The sequence below is a fragment of the Tamandua tetradactyla genome, chromosome 13, assembly GCF_023851605.1.
Source record: "Tamandua tetradactyla isolate mTamTet1 chromosome 13, mTamTet1.pri, whole genome shotgun sequence".
NCBI lineage: Eukaryota > Metazoa > Chordata > Mammalia > Pilosa > Myrmecophagidae > Tamandua > Tamandua tetradactyla.
In genome coordinates, this window is record NC_135339.1 from 5,775,992 (window position 1) to 5,790,357 (window position 14,366).

Below are 14,366 nucleotides of genomic sequence, written 5' to 3' on the forward strand. Positions count from 1 at the left end.
TAGAGACTGTAAAGCTCCTGTGTCAGTGAAATATAATCGCTTTGTCCCTAAAGGAGAGAAAGTCCCCTTAATTTGATAGGCAGAATTTAACTTACTACCTTTTCTAACTCTTTTTATTTCATTGATCTCTTTTTTGTTTTAGCTTCTTTATAGGTGAGTTGGAGAAGGTAATTAAAATCAATCTCTCAGACTCCAGAGCCAGAAACACATTTATTTAAAGAGGGAGAATGAAGAAGAGATGAGGATTGTTGGTATTCCTGAGAGTAAGGGACTGCATGACCCAGGAAGTTAGAGACTTTTCTGAATTCCAGGTTCCCAGGGTGTTACAGCTAACCCCTTGATTATCAGTGAACATCTTAGCTAGACTTAGCTCATCACTGAGAGCCAGACAGAATAGTCTGTGTCTGATTCCTGGATAGGGTTGTGGAAGATTTGCTGAGACCAGAGGGGAGACCTATCCGACCAGGAATTGGAAGATTAAAAAAAAGAAGCCTAAAATCACAGTTTTAGTAATTTCATAATTATATTGAAAACTGCACCATATGTAATCAACTTCATGAAGGATGGTTGACAACAGATGGGATTTCTGTGTTGAAGTCCCAACTGACAGACCAGAGGCTCCTGGATCCTGCTAATCTATCTTTTAGGTAGTATCCTCAAAGGAGAAAGCAGGGCCAAAAACAAAAGGAAGTTTTAAAGAATCAGATGTAGGTACTACTTCTACATAAGACTTGTCAAGTAATTTTTCTAAGATTATATCATAGTTGCTCAGAGTTTAGATGATGGAATTGGATTACCTGGATTCAAATCCCTATTACCTCACTAGCCTTGGGGCAGGTACTTAAATGCTTTCTGTGCTTTGGTTTTTTTATCTATAAAAAGAGATAATAATAGGGTTGCTGTGAGGATTGAGTTAATACAAATGAAGCTCTTAGAATAGGACCTGCACTGAATTACCTCTTGAGTTTAAGGATAGCAGTCTGTTGGGCTGGACCTTTGCCAGAAATGTATTTGGACTCATTGAAACCAGGAAGGAAGCAAATCTCAGTAAGTAAATAATGCTTCCCCAGCTAACATCCTAAATTATTTTAAAAAATGTAATTCCCCCTCCTCTCCTAAGTATTGCCACTCTTAGTATAATCTTCATTAGATATTTGGGTCTCATCTGTTATATTCTATTATAATTTATATGTTTTATTCAATAAGTAAGCAGGGGAAAGAATCATCAAATATAATTATTAAAAGGGAATTGGTTTATAATTTAAATGTAAGCCAAGTAAATATTTTAATGACCATAGTTTATGAAAGGGAAAACAATAATTGTGCCCTCTGAATGACTTATAGGTACTAGATTTGTCTGCCAACCTTATTAATATAAAAATACTATAGATCAGAATTTCTGTGGCATGTATTTTTTTTAATTTTTAATTTTTTTTTAATATAACGTACCAACATGAACATTCTTACCATATGATCATTTCATTCTTGGTATGTAATCAAAAACTCACAATATCATCACCATGATCATTTCTTAGAACATTTGCATCAATTCAGAAAAAGAAATTAAAAAGAAAAAAAAACTCATAGAGACCATACCCCTTACCCCTCCCTTTCATTGACTGCTAATATTTCCATCCACCCAATATATTTTAGCCTTTGTTTCCCCTATTTTTTTCCATACCCCTAACCACTCTTATTGATCACTAGCATTTCAATCTACTTAATTTATTTTAACAGTTGTCCCCCATTATTTATTTTTAATTGTGACATGTATTTTTAACACACCCCCTCCCCACCAACTGATCAAAATACAGCCCGTCTGAGAATCATACATAATTTATTGCGAAATATTTCTGTATTTTTCCTTAGGTTGCTAACTCTAGCAAGTAATAAAATGTCATAGCCCTTAATTTTTGTGTGTTTTGAGACGGTTTTCAAACTGTCTGAAAGGAAAGAAACTTAGAATTTCTAAGTTTTAATTTAGAATTTCTAAGACTGATAGCAATAGGCATCTATTTCTGCCTTTTGAGATTTGAGGGGATTTCAGTTTTTCTTTCATGGTTATCTATATTTTCAGATTTTTCTGTAGTGAATGGCTGGTCATTTAGAAGTTAAACAAAGGAATATCTTTTTGAACTGCAGGTGCGAAAAGCTCCTGACTCGATTGCATGTCACCTATGAAGGAACCATAGAAGGAAATGGTCGAGGCATGCTCCAGGTAGGTGCTGCATAGCAGTATAGCTGTGTTTAGGACTTTCTCTTGTCAAGCTTCTGACAGCAAAGGAAATTTGAAAAGCTGTTTGTTTATCTCCTAAACTGATTTAATGCCAAGAAGCATAATAGCAGAATGGAGAAAAACACCGAACAGATCATTTTGACAGCCTTGGTAATGTTGTTACTTGCCAATGCACACTCTTTGTCTCATACATGCCTCTTTAAAAAGGCTTTGACAGAAAATCCTAAGATCTGGACAATATCAGGTCTCTCGGTTCAGGCATTGATTGTAGGTTGACAGTGGAGGAAGTTCCCAGGATATGGTCTTGACAAGCTGTCACTTGAATGTTCTGTTTTTTTTTTTCTTTAAAGGCCCTTGCTCTGCCCTAAGTGATGACCAGCTCGAGAGGTTTTTTCTGCCACGAACAGCCTTTTTTAGGTCTAGGAGTCAGACAAGTAGATGATAAGAAAGGCCTCTCTCCCATTTAGAACTGTTCATTTTAAGCATGTGAGCTAACTACGCTTGCTGATGTTTTTTTCTGTTTTAGAGCAGATAATTTGTCCATGCCCTAGTCTTTGTTATTAATTGATGTTTGTTCTGCCTTTACTTTTAAAGCATATTTTTTGGAAAAAAAGGATTAAAATAAAACACTCCATATATCTAGCTTTAAGAAGACCTAACCTGTGCACATTTTCCTTTTGCTTTTTAGTAGTCTTTTATTTTAATGCACTAATCAGAAACAAATATTGTGTTTTGTGTTCTTATCTCATTTATAAGAGTACTGTAAATTTTGTTTTCTTTGGAAGAAGCTTGTACATCATCTTATTTATATGGGGAATGGCTGATTTTTCTTCTTAGATCCTTATTTGGTGCCCTTATATTAGGTCAGAATCTAGAGAAAGCAGATGAGTGAGAATAGGCTGATTCGTTTGAATATATACCAAATGTTTATTGTAAAATGACTAGATTAATTTGAATTATTTTAGTTATTATATACTTATGCTCCAAGTATCTGATGAACATAAGATTCTTTTTAAAAATAGGCTTTTATTTAGACATGTTTATAATTAATACTTCAGAGATAAAAACCATGTTTTGTTTTAAATCACCTCACACCAGTGATTATTTAAGCTCATAAGCAAAATACCTTGGATAACCTGTTCTCTTGTTTAGCTATTGCCATCCAAAAGATCTTTTAATTTATATGTAATCATATACCTTTTCTTCTATTTAAAAAAATAATTTTGAAATAGACTTAAAAATTGTTTCAAGTAAGTATCTCTTTATACCCACATTCCCTTTTGGATGAAGTTTTTTTCCACCACTGAAATCCTGGATTAACTAAGGGGGATCTTAATACATATGAAATAAATAAAGCTTACTGCTAGTTAGCACCACAGGAATGCTGACCTTTCATTACAGAACAATTGAACAAGGAATTATTTAACAATATTCAAGGTTGAGATTCTCTCTACTTCCCTGGAATATATTATAGATGAAATGAGAGACCTTGGAAGATTGAAAGAATATTATAAAGGCTTCTAGCACTATTAGTTGCTCTCCCTACCCATGCTTTGTATCCCCAGGAGATCAGGGAATATTGTACTGCGGTACAACAAAGCTCCTTGTGTAGCATATAAATTACATTATACTGAACGGCAACAGCAACAAAACCTCTCAAAGGCGTAGTATCATTTCCTCTTTTCATCAAGTTCTAATTAAGAAACTGAGTAATCTGAACAAGTAGCTTTAAAGTAAAGTGACTTGGAAAATGACTGGGTAAAAATATAGTAGAAGCACTCATATGCTTGTTTTCATGTACTGGAACAGGTTTCTAACCTGTAATAGCCTTTTATTAAGAATTTTTTTTTTTAAAGGAAAGACAGAGAGAAGGAAGGAAGGATAGAAGGAAGGAAGGAAGGAAGAAAGGGAAACATCTTTTAAACATTTTCTTGTTTTTTTATTGTATTCTGTTTCTCCGTTTTTGTTACATGGGCTGGGGCCGGGAATCGAACCGAGGTCCTCCGGCATAGCAGGCAAGCACTTTGCCCGCTGAGCCACCGCGGCCCGCCCCTATTAAGAACTTTTTTAAGTAGTAGAAACTTTGCTTTTCCAAAAGACCTTGCTTTGAGAGTTGTATTGTTTAATATATTTATTTCTATGCACATCTTTGAAGTAATAAGTGTTGGCCTTTTATTCAGAATGAATAGCAGCAGCATATACATTGAATAATATATTTCAATCTGTCATTACCAAGTAGTACATAAGTTAGAGCTTATCTTTTAAATTTTGTTCTGTACCTTGTTCCTGTGAAAATTAAGTTTAGCTGATCCCAAATCATCTTTATTTCTCATTTGCATTCACAATACCATTATATGTCTAGGCACTGAGCCAGTCTCTCAGTTCTCAAGTGCTGTCCACTGTATTTCTTTCTTGGTTCTACTTTCTTTCCTTTGCTTCCTTTCCTGCTTCCCTAAATGAGACTCTACTAGTACTTGTCTGAACTATTCAGTAGTCACCTAGTCAACCTCTCTGCTTATAGTCTTACACTTTCCCAGTTCATTCTTTAAACTCTAGTCGGAATTATCTCCCTAAAGTACTGGTTGTTGTTTTCCTGCTTTAGAATCTTTCCCAGAATCTTCAGAATTTCCTTGGTATGGTCTGCTAGATTCCAGACCACTCTTCCTACCTTATCACCAACTGTAACCATCCACATACTCTCCATTACAGGCCAGCTGGAGGAACCTGCTTTCCATTCCCCTCACACAGATATTTACATTTGTTTTTTCCCCTGCATCCTTGAATATGCCGTTCACTCATTCTACATGTCAGCTAAATCCAGATTGAGCGCCACATCCTCTGTCAATCTCTCCTGTGTTCCCCTATACTCCAGTTAAAGTTCATTGTATTATTTGGCAAATATCAAAAGCATTTTTGCTCTTGTGCCTGACACCCATCTGGACTGTTAACACTTTGAGGCCAGGAACTATGTCTGTCTTTGTAGCCCATGGTTCCCAGCATGATACTCAGTACGTATTTGTTGCCTCGCTCAGTACATAAAGAGCTCACGTGAAATTGGTGACTGATTTTATTCAACTGGCTTGTTTCGCCAAATTGATTTTTCTGTATAAGCTAAAGAATTATTCTCTTTTTCAGCATTGATTTAGTTCTCCAGACTACAAATCCAAATATGATTCTCTATGATAACTCATTTCAAGAATTTGTCCAGTGGTATTTTCAGTATTGCCCAAATTCTTCAATATGAAAAAGACTTTTTTTTCTATTTCTTTCAGTTTTTTCACATATATTTTATATATCAAAAGATTTATATTCTTTATTCCCTATTCTTGTTTTACTCTTTTAGTAAAATAGACTTCATTTAATATTGTAATTGCTTTAGAGAACACAAACAAATTTAAAGAAATCTTATAAGAGTAGTCTGAAAGTATAGAAATCTCTCTTGCAGTACTACTGTATTTTGTTTTATTTGTATATATGACTGTGTATATGTGCAAGTTGTGTGTATGATTATAATCTTAACTCTTCAAATAGAGTAATGTAAGGCAAAAATGAAAATCATTTCTTATATAGTGCTCCATAGAGCCTGGAGTAGTTCAGACCTGCTGTAGTGCTTGGTAAGTTGAAGATGAAATGAAATAATGCTGATAAGTTGAGTTTTCTTTGTATTGAGGATTGTGTAACTCAATCTTTATTAATAAGAATTGGGGATCCTGTTAACAGACAAAGGCCATGGATACTTTTGCCCAGCGTGCTCAATAACCAATTCCTTAGACACCAGGGTTTCAGAGAAAAAGAGTTTATTACTAGGCATGTAGTAGAACAGATGGCCTAAGTGACCCAAAATCTGTCTTCCTGAACTGCAGTAATTCTAATAGTTTTGTTAGAGAAAAGGATGACCAGGTTCAGGATAATGAGCACAGTGGCCCCAGATGATGTAATTAGAGGTGATCTGATTATTGAGCGTGTACAGATTGATTACAGGCTTAGTCACAGAATGTATGAAAGAAAATGGTGAAATAAGGTATAGGTGACTTGTAGCTTAAAGTCTAAGCTACTGCGCATGTCAGGTGGGCCCACTTTGGTTAGACCCAGTCTTGGTTATCAAGATAACTTTAGATTTGGAGTGAGTTAGTTCTGGGTTGACCTAAGACCCTTCATTAATAAACATTTGTAGCCGTCTTTAGTGATTACAAGACTCTAAAGTTGAAAAACTGGATAACTGGGTACAAATGAAGGTTAGTCACAGGTTTTTACAATCACAGGGGCACAAGATAAAGTCTGTACAATCATTATCAGAGATCAAGGCAGCTGGATTATAATTTAGAGATTTCAGGAATTTCACTTTTCTACTCCACTATAACAAAAGCAAAAAGGAATATCTATATAATGATTCATTAATCAAAATCATCCCTTAAATCTTGATTTCTTGGTTACAATCTCATCATTCATTGTAATCCACAGCAAGTTTATGTATCATTTTAGTTTAACTAAATTGGAGTACTAATTTATTTATTTATTTATTTATTTTTACATGGGCAGGCACCGGGAATCGAACCCGGGTCCTCGGGCTTGGCAGGCAAGCATTCTTACCTGCTGAGCCACCGTGGCCCGCCCTGGAGTACTAATTTAGTTGAATCTTCATTATGAAATTAGGTTTTCCTAATTTTCTTCTTCCTTGTCTTTTGGTAGTTCTTTTTTTTCCCCAATAGTTTGTAATACTCATACAATTTGGGGCTTGGGGCTGATTTAGATATACAACAGTTCTATTCCTTTATTCTTCCACAGTAGAAAAAAGTTACCAATAAAAAAGAGGTCAGTTACTAAACTTTTTGGTTCTTTAGAACAAGTGTTTGATTGTCAAATTATATAAAAAAAGGTATAATTATGTTAAAGTCATGTGAAATACATAAAAGAAAATTGAGTAGTGAATGGTGGGGAAATTACCTTGAAACCTTTTCAGATCACTCTCTCCCTTGATTAGTTGCTCCTGAAGCACAAATAAGTTTTATAAACAAAGTATCTCCAATAACTCCTGGAGGCTTATTAGGCAAAAGTGCTTAAAAGCTCCATTTTCTAGGCTCCTCCTAAAGTTTTGGGATCCACAGAAATGGGCAGGAATGTTAACCGCAATGAGATGTAAAAAAGTCCAAGCAACCTTATATCTCTTTTCCCTGGAAAGATTGCTAATGTGGAGATAGATTTTTATGGAAATTGAAAAGATTAGAGATTAAAAAGAGCTTGCTTCTTTATCATATATGTGGGTGTTTAAGGCCATCATTTAATATGCTGCATTTTCTCAACTAGGTGGATTTTGCAAATCGTTTTGTTGGAGGTGGTGTAACCAGTGCAGGACTTGTGCAGGAAGAAATCCGCTTTTTAATCAATCCTGAGTTGATTGTATCACGACTCTTCACTGAAGTGCTGGATCACAATGAATGTCTTATCATCACAGGTTAGTTTGGGAAAGTCTGGACATTGTGGTAGTTTCCCCCTTCTATGTCAATCTTTCACGAAGACTAGAGGCCATCCATGTTTAACTTCTCTCTACCATGGGCATTAGTCCCAATATTTCTATTCATTTGTTTGTTTTTGTTTTTTGAAATTGTTACATTCTTGTTTTCCTAATCTTGCATTAGACATTTTACCCTACCTTTTCTTACTTGGCATCTTTTTCTGAGGAAGAGGAATAAAAACTATTCCGTTTCTCTCCATGTGAAGTTTTATAGCATAATGATACTCTTCAAAAGAAGATAGTAATATGCTTTAAGCATATGTTCTGTTGATACTCTTCCATTTTATCTTGAAAGTGATGTATTACACTTCAGTATGAAGCCGCAATATAAATTAAAAAAAAACATAGTTACTGCATTTGGAGAGAATCCGTATAACAGTGAGCTTTATACAAGGAAAATAAATCAGTAACCTTATGTTTACCCTAACTATTCAATCCTAAGAGAGAAAGTGTTACTCTCTTAGTGCCCCCTTGATTTCTTTTAAGTTAATGTTAGAGGAAAAGGGGATGAGATTTAGTCAAATCTATGATTTAGGTCTGTTATAGAGATTAAATTTTTTTTCTCTAAGTTTCTTCAGATTGAGATGTTAATATGTTCTTATGAATGAGCTCTAAGTTTCTTCAGATTGAGATGTTAATATGTTCTTATGAATGAGCTCCTAAAAAAATACCAATTGTCTCATAATTCTTACTAAACTCTTAATCAGCCATCATAGATATGTTAAGCTTTTTTTAATTGATAAAAGTCAACAAACATACAAATATTCTTAACATACAAACATTCCATACATGTTGTAGAATCAGTGGCTCACAGTATCATTACATGGTTGTGTATTCATCACTATGGTCATTTTTTAAAATTATTTTTTGTGTGTCACTCCAGAAAAAGAAATAAAAAAGAAAAAAGAAAGAACTCATACATACCATACCCCTCACCCCTTCCTCTCATTAACCACTAGTATTTCCATCTACCCAATTTGTTTTAACCTTTGTTCTCCCTATTATTTATTTATTTATTTATTTATTTTTTTTTTTTTTAAAGGAAAGACAGAGAGAAGGAAGGAAGGATAGAAGGAAGGAAGGAAGGAAGAAAGGGAAACATCTTTAAACATTTTCTGGTTTTATTGTATTCTGTTTCTCCATTTTTGTTACATGGGCTGGGGCCGGGAATCGAACCGAGGTCCTCCGGCATAGCAGGCAAGCACTTTGCCCGCTGAGCCACCGCGGCCCGCCCCTCCCTATTATTTAATTATTTTTTTATCCGTATATTTTTTTACTCATCTGTCCACACCCTAAATAAAAGGAGCCATCAAACATAAGATTTGCACAACCACACAATCATATTGTAAAAGCTATTATCATTATACAGTCCTCTTCAAGAAACAAGGCTACTGGGACACAGCTCTATAGTTTCAGTACTTCTCTCTAGCCACTCCAATACATCATAAACTAAAAAGGCGATATCTATATAAGGTGTAAGAATAACTCCAGGATAACCTCTCGACTCTGTTTGAAATCTCTCAGCCACTGACCCTTTATTTTTTTCTCATTTCTCTCTTTCCCCTTTTGGTCAAGAAAGTTTTCTCAGTCCCTTGATGCCAGGTCCCAGCTTATTCCAGGATTTTAGTCCCATATTGCCAGAGGAGTCATGTCCCACATGGGATGGCTGAGGGAGAGGGCAGTAAGTTCACTTGCCATGTCAGCTTAGAGAGAGAAGCCGCATCTGAGCAACAAAAGAGGTTCTCTGGGGGGGTGACTCTTAGACTAATTTTAAGTAGGTTTAGCCCATCCTTTTCAGGAATAAGTTTCACAGGGGTAAACCCCAAGATTGAGGGCTTGGCTTATTGATTTGGTTGTCCCCACTGCTTGCAAGAATATCAGAAATTCTCCAAATGGGGAAGTTGAATATTTTTCCCTTTCTCTCCATTCCCCCAAGGGGACTTTGCAAATGCTTCTTTATTCACTGTCCATATCACTCTGGGATTTACCAGGGCATCACACTAACCTGGACAATATGTTGAGCTTTTTATTTGAGTATCTAACAGAATATTCCACATAAAAGCCATAATTACCCATCTATTTATCCTTATTTTTCTGCAAAAGTGGGTTTCTTATTTTGTCTTTGACTCTGTTTCTGCTTTGAGCTTAGATGTAGACTAAATTTTCACCTGGGTTGGAAAATTTGGTTTATTATCATTCCCAAATATCACAGTAGGACAGAAATCACCCCCTATGAACTGTATCGAATGTGTAATCAATTAAGTTACCTTCACCAAGATACATGACAAAACTAAGGCTCTGAGGTCTAATCTTAAAGTGACAATGTTTCCCTCAAGATATATTTCTAGGCAGTATTCAGGGGAATATCTAATTTTGTTCCATATGTGTAATTTTCAAGATTCTCTCTTTGACTTTCACTTTCAGCAGCTTGATTATGATGTGTCTAGGTGTGGATCTCTTTGACTTCATCCTTTGTGGAGTTTATTGAGCTTCTTCAGTATTTTTAGATAAATGTTTTTCAGAAAACTTTTCTTCAAATTTTTGCCGTTATTTCTTCAGATCTTCTTTCTATGCCTTTCTCTCTCTCTTCTCCTTCTGGAATTCCCATTATGCATATGGAGGTAACCTTGATGGCCTCCCACAGTCTTCTGAGGCTTTGTTCATTTTTATAATCCTGAGACTGGATAATCTCAATTGATTTATCTCTAAATTCTGTGATTCTTACTGTTCAAATCTGCTGTTGAGCACTTTTAGTGAATTTTTAATTCAATTATTGTACTTTTCAACTCCAGAATTTCTGTTTGGTTCTTTTTTCTTATTTTTATATATCGATTGGTATTCTATATTTGTGAGGCATTATTTTCATACTTTCCTTTAGTTCTTTTGATTGCTTTTTTCCTGGCCACATTTTCTTGGTTCTTTACAGGTCTTATAATTCCTTGCTGAAAAATAGATGTTTTAAAAAATATACTGTGGCAACTTCAGAAATCAGATTGTCACTTCCCTCCAGTGTTGTTGTTGCTGTTCATTGTTATTGTCTGTTTAATGACGTCACTGAACTTATTCTGTGAAGTCTGTTCTTTTTCTCCTGGCTTCTTGTTTCATAAAACTCCCCCAGAGATATTTTCCTTCTTCATTCCAAAGGTCACTGGCTGAGTGAACTCTGAAGGTTTTTCCAAAATGGTTCCCTCTTAAAGGACTCCAGTAAGCAACTCCACCTTAAATAGGTGGAGACACAACTCCATGGAAACCATCTAATCAAAAGTTATAACACACAATTGGGTGGGTCATCTCTCCATAGAAACAATTAAAAAGATACCACCCAGCAATATTGAATGAGGATTAAAGGGCATGGCTTTTGGGGGGTCCACAACAGATTCAAACTGTCATAGCCATTTATCTGCATTTGTTGTCCATTGTATATGCAATAAAAAGGATGCAGTTGTCCTTCATCAGGTCATACCATTTCATTTTTAATTTTGCTCTTGCAAGTTAAATGTCAACATTTCTTTAAAAAGTATCCATTTCACCTATAGTTCTTTTCACACAATTTTTTAAATAGCTTACATAGAAATACCTGCTATTCCTGAGCTTCAAGCATTGTATGTGAGGATAGGATACTGAGTTCTGCCACAATCATTTTGAAATTTTCGCACGGGTTATTTTGGTAACCTAAACCATCAAATTGGCCAGCAGTGACTGTTGAGGCATGATTTCATCCTGTTTTCAATGTGTTCATGTTACTTGTAGCCAATCAGTCTGCTTACATAATGAGCCCCTGTAACACCAGATTTGACTGTTCTCATTCCTCATTGGTAGCTCTTTGTGTTGACATGGGCTGCTACATGGTAAATGTTTAATTGGGCTCTTCACATTGTATTGTGTTTTATAATTTTACATGAAGAAAATCTGTATTGGAAGTAAAACCTACCCCAAAAAAGCATAGACCTGGATCTGCATTAAACAGTACAATCCATTTTTCATATGAAAAAAAAAAAAGATGCAGTCGAAAGGTCTTAGGGGAGGTAAAGTGCAAGGAATTAAAGAACAAAAATTAAAAATAAACTATTAGTAGTATCTTAATATTCATTCATTGATAGTAACAACTTACCACACTAATGCTAGGAATCGGTGACGGGAGAGATAAGGGGTATAGGATGTTTTGGGTTTCTTGTTTGTTTGGTTTTTTTCCCTGGAGTAATGAAAATGTTCTAAAATTGATTGTTGTGATAAATGTGCAAGTTTGTAATGATAGTGTGAGCCATTGATTTTACACTTTGGATGGATTGTATAATATCTCAATAAAATTGCATTAAAATGTATAGAAAAGTTCATCTATTGGGATAAAATGATAGTATCATTGAAAATAGATAAATTGTATTAAATCCATTGATGGGTACTAAAAACTTTGATATTGGTCTCATACTATTGTAGGGAACTCTAAAGGTCTGGAATCTTGACTGTCCCCATCATTTGTATCAAATATTACTTTAGAAGAGGTTTAATTTTTTAATAATTAAGCTAGATTTGAATTGAAGTCTCAGAACAAAAATATCCCTCCAGTAATTAAGATGAATTTACATCGTGAAATAAAAACTTGGTAAAATGCTAGGCATTTAAACTTAAACCTAAGTTGTTTCATTTCTCCTGTACTAGAAAAGTAATGTTTCTTGTTATCTGCCATTAATGTTACTATAAATAAAGGATGTCATTTCCTCTTGGAATATTAAAAAGAAAACATTATTTTTTCCTTCTTTTTAAAGCTAGTTTGCCCCCTACCTAAAAAATGGATCACTTTAGAGTTATGTCTGGTCTCTAACTTACCTGTGGCCAGTATAAAATGAATGGAAAAGTGTATGTCCATGGCTCACCTTCAGATCTTTAATTGCCTTAAGCTGAGGACATTCAGGGGTGACTTTTAACTCAGCATTTTTTCCAACATCCACTTAACTTTATTATAGTGCCTCCTAATTAATATCTGTGATGTGCTGTTCCCTTAATGGAAATGGCCATTTCATCATCTACTTGATGTCTGGATTTCTGCCATCTCCCTTCTTAGGACACTCTTAAGCATGTACCGTAATCTGTCTGCCTGATCAATTCCATTCCTTCAATGATGCATTCAGGCTCAGTGAGCTAATGGCTCTGATTGTGCTGCCTGAATCTGTAGAAGAGTTTGAAAAATTGGAAATAAATTAAATTTATCATCATTGTGGGACATCTGGTCGGTATCAGCCTTTTAAATGAATATGAAACAGGTCATGCAAACAGGCAAATACTTTTATCCAGACAGTGTTATCCCTCTGTTTGCTGTGATCCTCCTGGAGGTACCCATATCTTCCCATAAATATGGAGAGAATTAAAACTTCTTTCCCAACCCCCTTTCTCCTCATGTCTACCCCCACCCCACCATGTTTTCTTCTGTAACACCCAGCAAACAGTTTCAGTACCCATAGGGTGTTACAGTGGCTCTGGCTAGTTGTTCTGCTTCTGTTTGGTGAGCATATAAAGCAGATACATAGGCCGAAACTTTTACTGATCAGAGTGTTAGTATTCTTAACATAAAACCTGTCCTCTAATGCATCACATCACTCCAGATAGTACAGGTTCTTACATCTTTTCTGAGTGTCAGGAGAACCAGTAGAAATGACAAGGAGATACCATTGTTTTAAAGTATCGGGTACCATCTCTTCATAGAGTAACAAAACAATGTGCCTGACACTACAAAAACACTCCAATGCTAAATGACACCATCTCATCCAAATTCAGTTGAAGTTTTCCAAAGATGTTTGGAAATCAGACATTTTTTGTGCTTGTCATTTCTAAATTTTTATTAATTATGAGAATTAAGGAAGAGTATTCTACCTACTACATAGTTACCACTGAATGAATGATGCTGATAAAAGTAGGGAAGATAACTTTTATGTAACCCATTGACAAGTAGAATTTTTTTAGTCTCCAAATATTTTTTCATGTTTTTCAAAAACTTCCATTACCAGTAAGAGAAAATAATGTTTCTTACTATTAAGTCTAAAAACTCATGTAGCTGTCATGCATTCTTGATAAAATTTTAATAGGTTCCTTCTAGTTTTTTTCTTAAGAGAAGGTTTATCTTTTAGCATAAATGTTGTAGGCTAGCCCTAGAGAAGCGCTGTCCCAGAGGTCATTTCATCTTCTTTCCCTTTGCTGTTACCACTGTTTACCTTTATATTTTGATCATAGTTCATCAATAAATTTGAATTTAAAACAAGCTAAGAGCATTCATTTTTCGAAGCAGACAGTTTACATAATTTTGAAAGGTGTCTACTTATAAAACCTAGGATTTAATTTGTTTAGAGCAAAAGCATTTGTTATATACATTTTTTATTTCCCATACCAGAAGGAAATAAATCTAACCTGTTTCCTCTCGGAAAAGAAGACTAAAGTCATCTTAACTTGAAATGGTTATTTCATATCCATAATTTGTAATGGATATTTTACATTTTTTCAACCACTGTTTTTTTCAGATGGGAGAACACTTGTTTTCATAGTAAAGAGCTCAGAGTAGGCAGTATTTCTTTTTTATAAACAGGGACGATAATGCTGTCTCACTAGGCAAAAAAACAGAAAAGCAGCAGA

At 35.0% G+C, this 14,366-nt stretch overlaps 1 protein-coding gene across 11 annotated transcripts in view; it reads left to right on the top strand.

Annotated features, from left to right (window-relative positions):
- The window catches only part of PARG (poly(ADP-ribose) glycohydrolase), a 185,652-nt gene that overhangs the window by 128,685 nt on the left and 42,601 nt on the right, over positions 1 to 14,366 (top strand). For all 11 annotated transcript variants that reach the window (XR_013161355.1, XM_077124627.1, XM_077124628.1 and 8 more), the window contains 2 exons: positions 2,143 to 2,218; positions 7,541 to 7,688. Coding sequence is in view for 10 of the 11 variants with exons in the window: in XM_077124627.1 (XP_076980742.1) it covers positions 2,143 to 2,218; positions 7,541 to 7,688 (224 nt within the window). In the remaining variant the exon portion in view is untranslated. The remainder of the gene's footprint in view (positions 1 to 2,142; positions 2,219 to 7,540; positions 7,689 to 14,366) is intronic.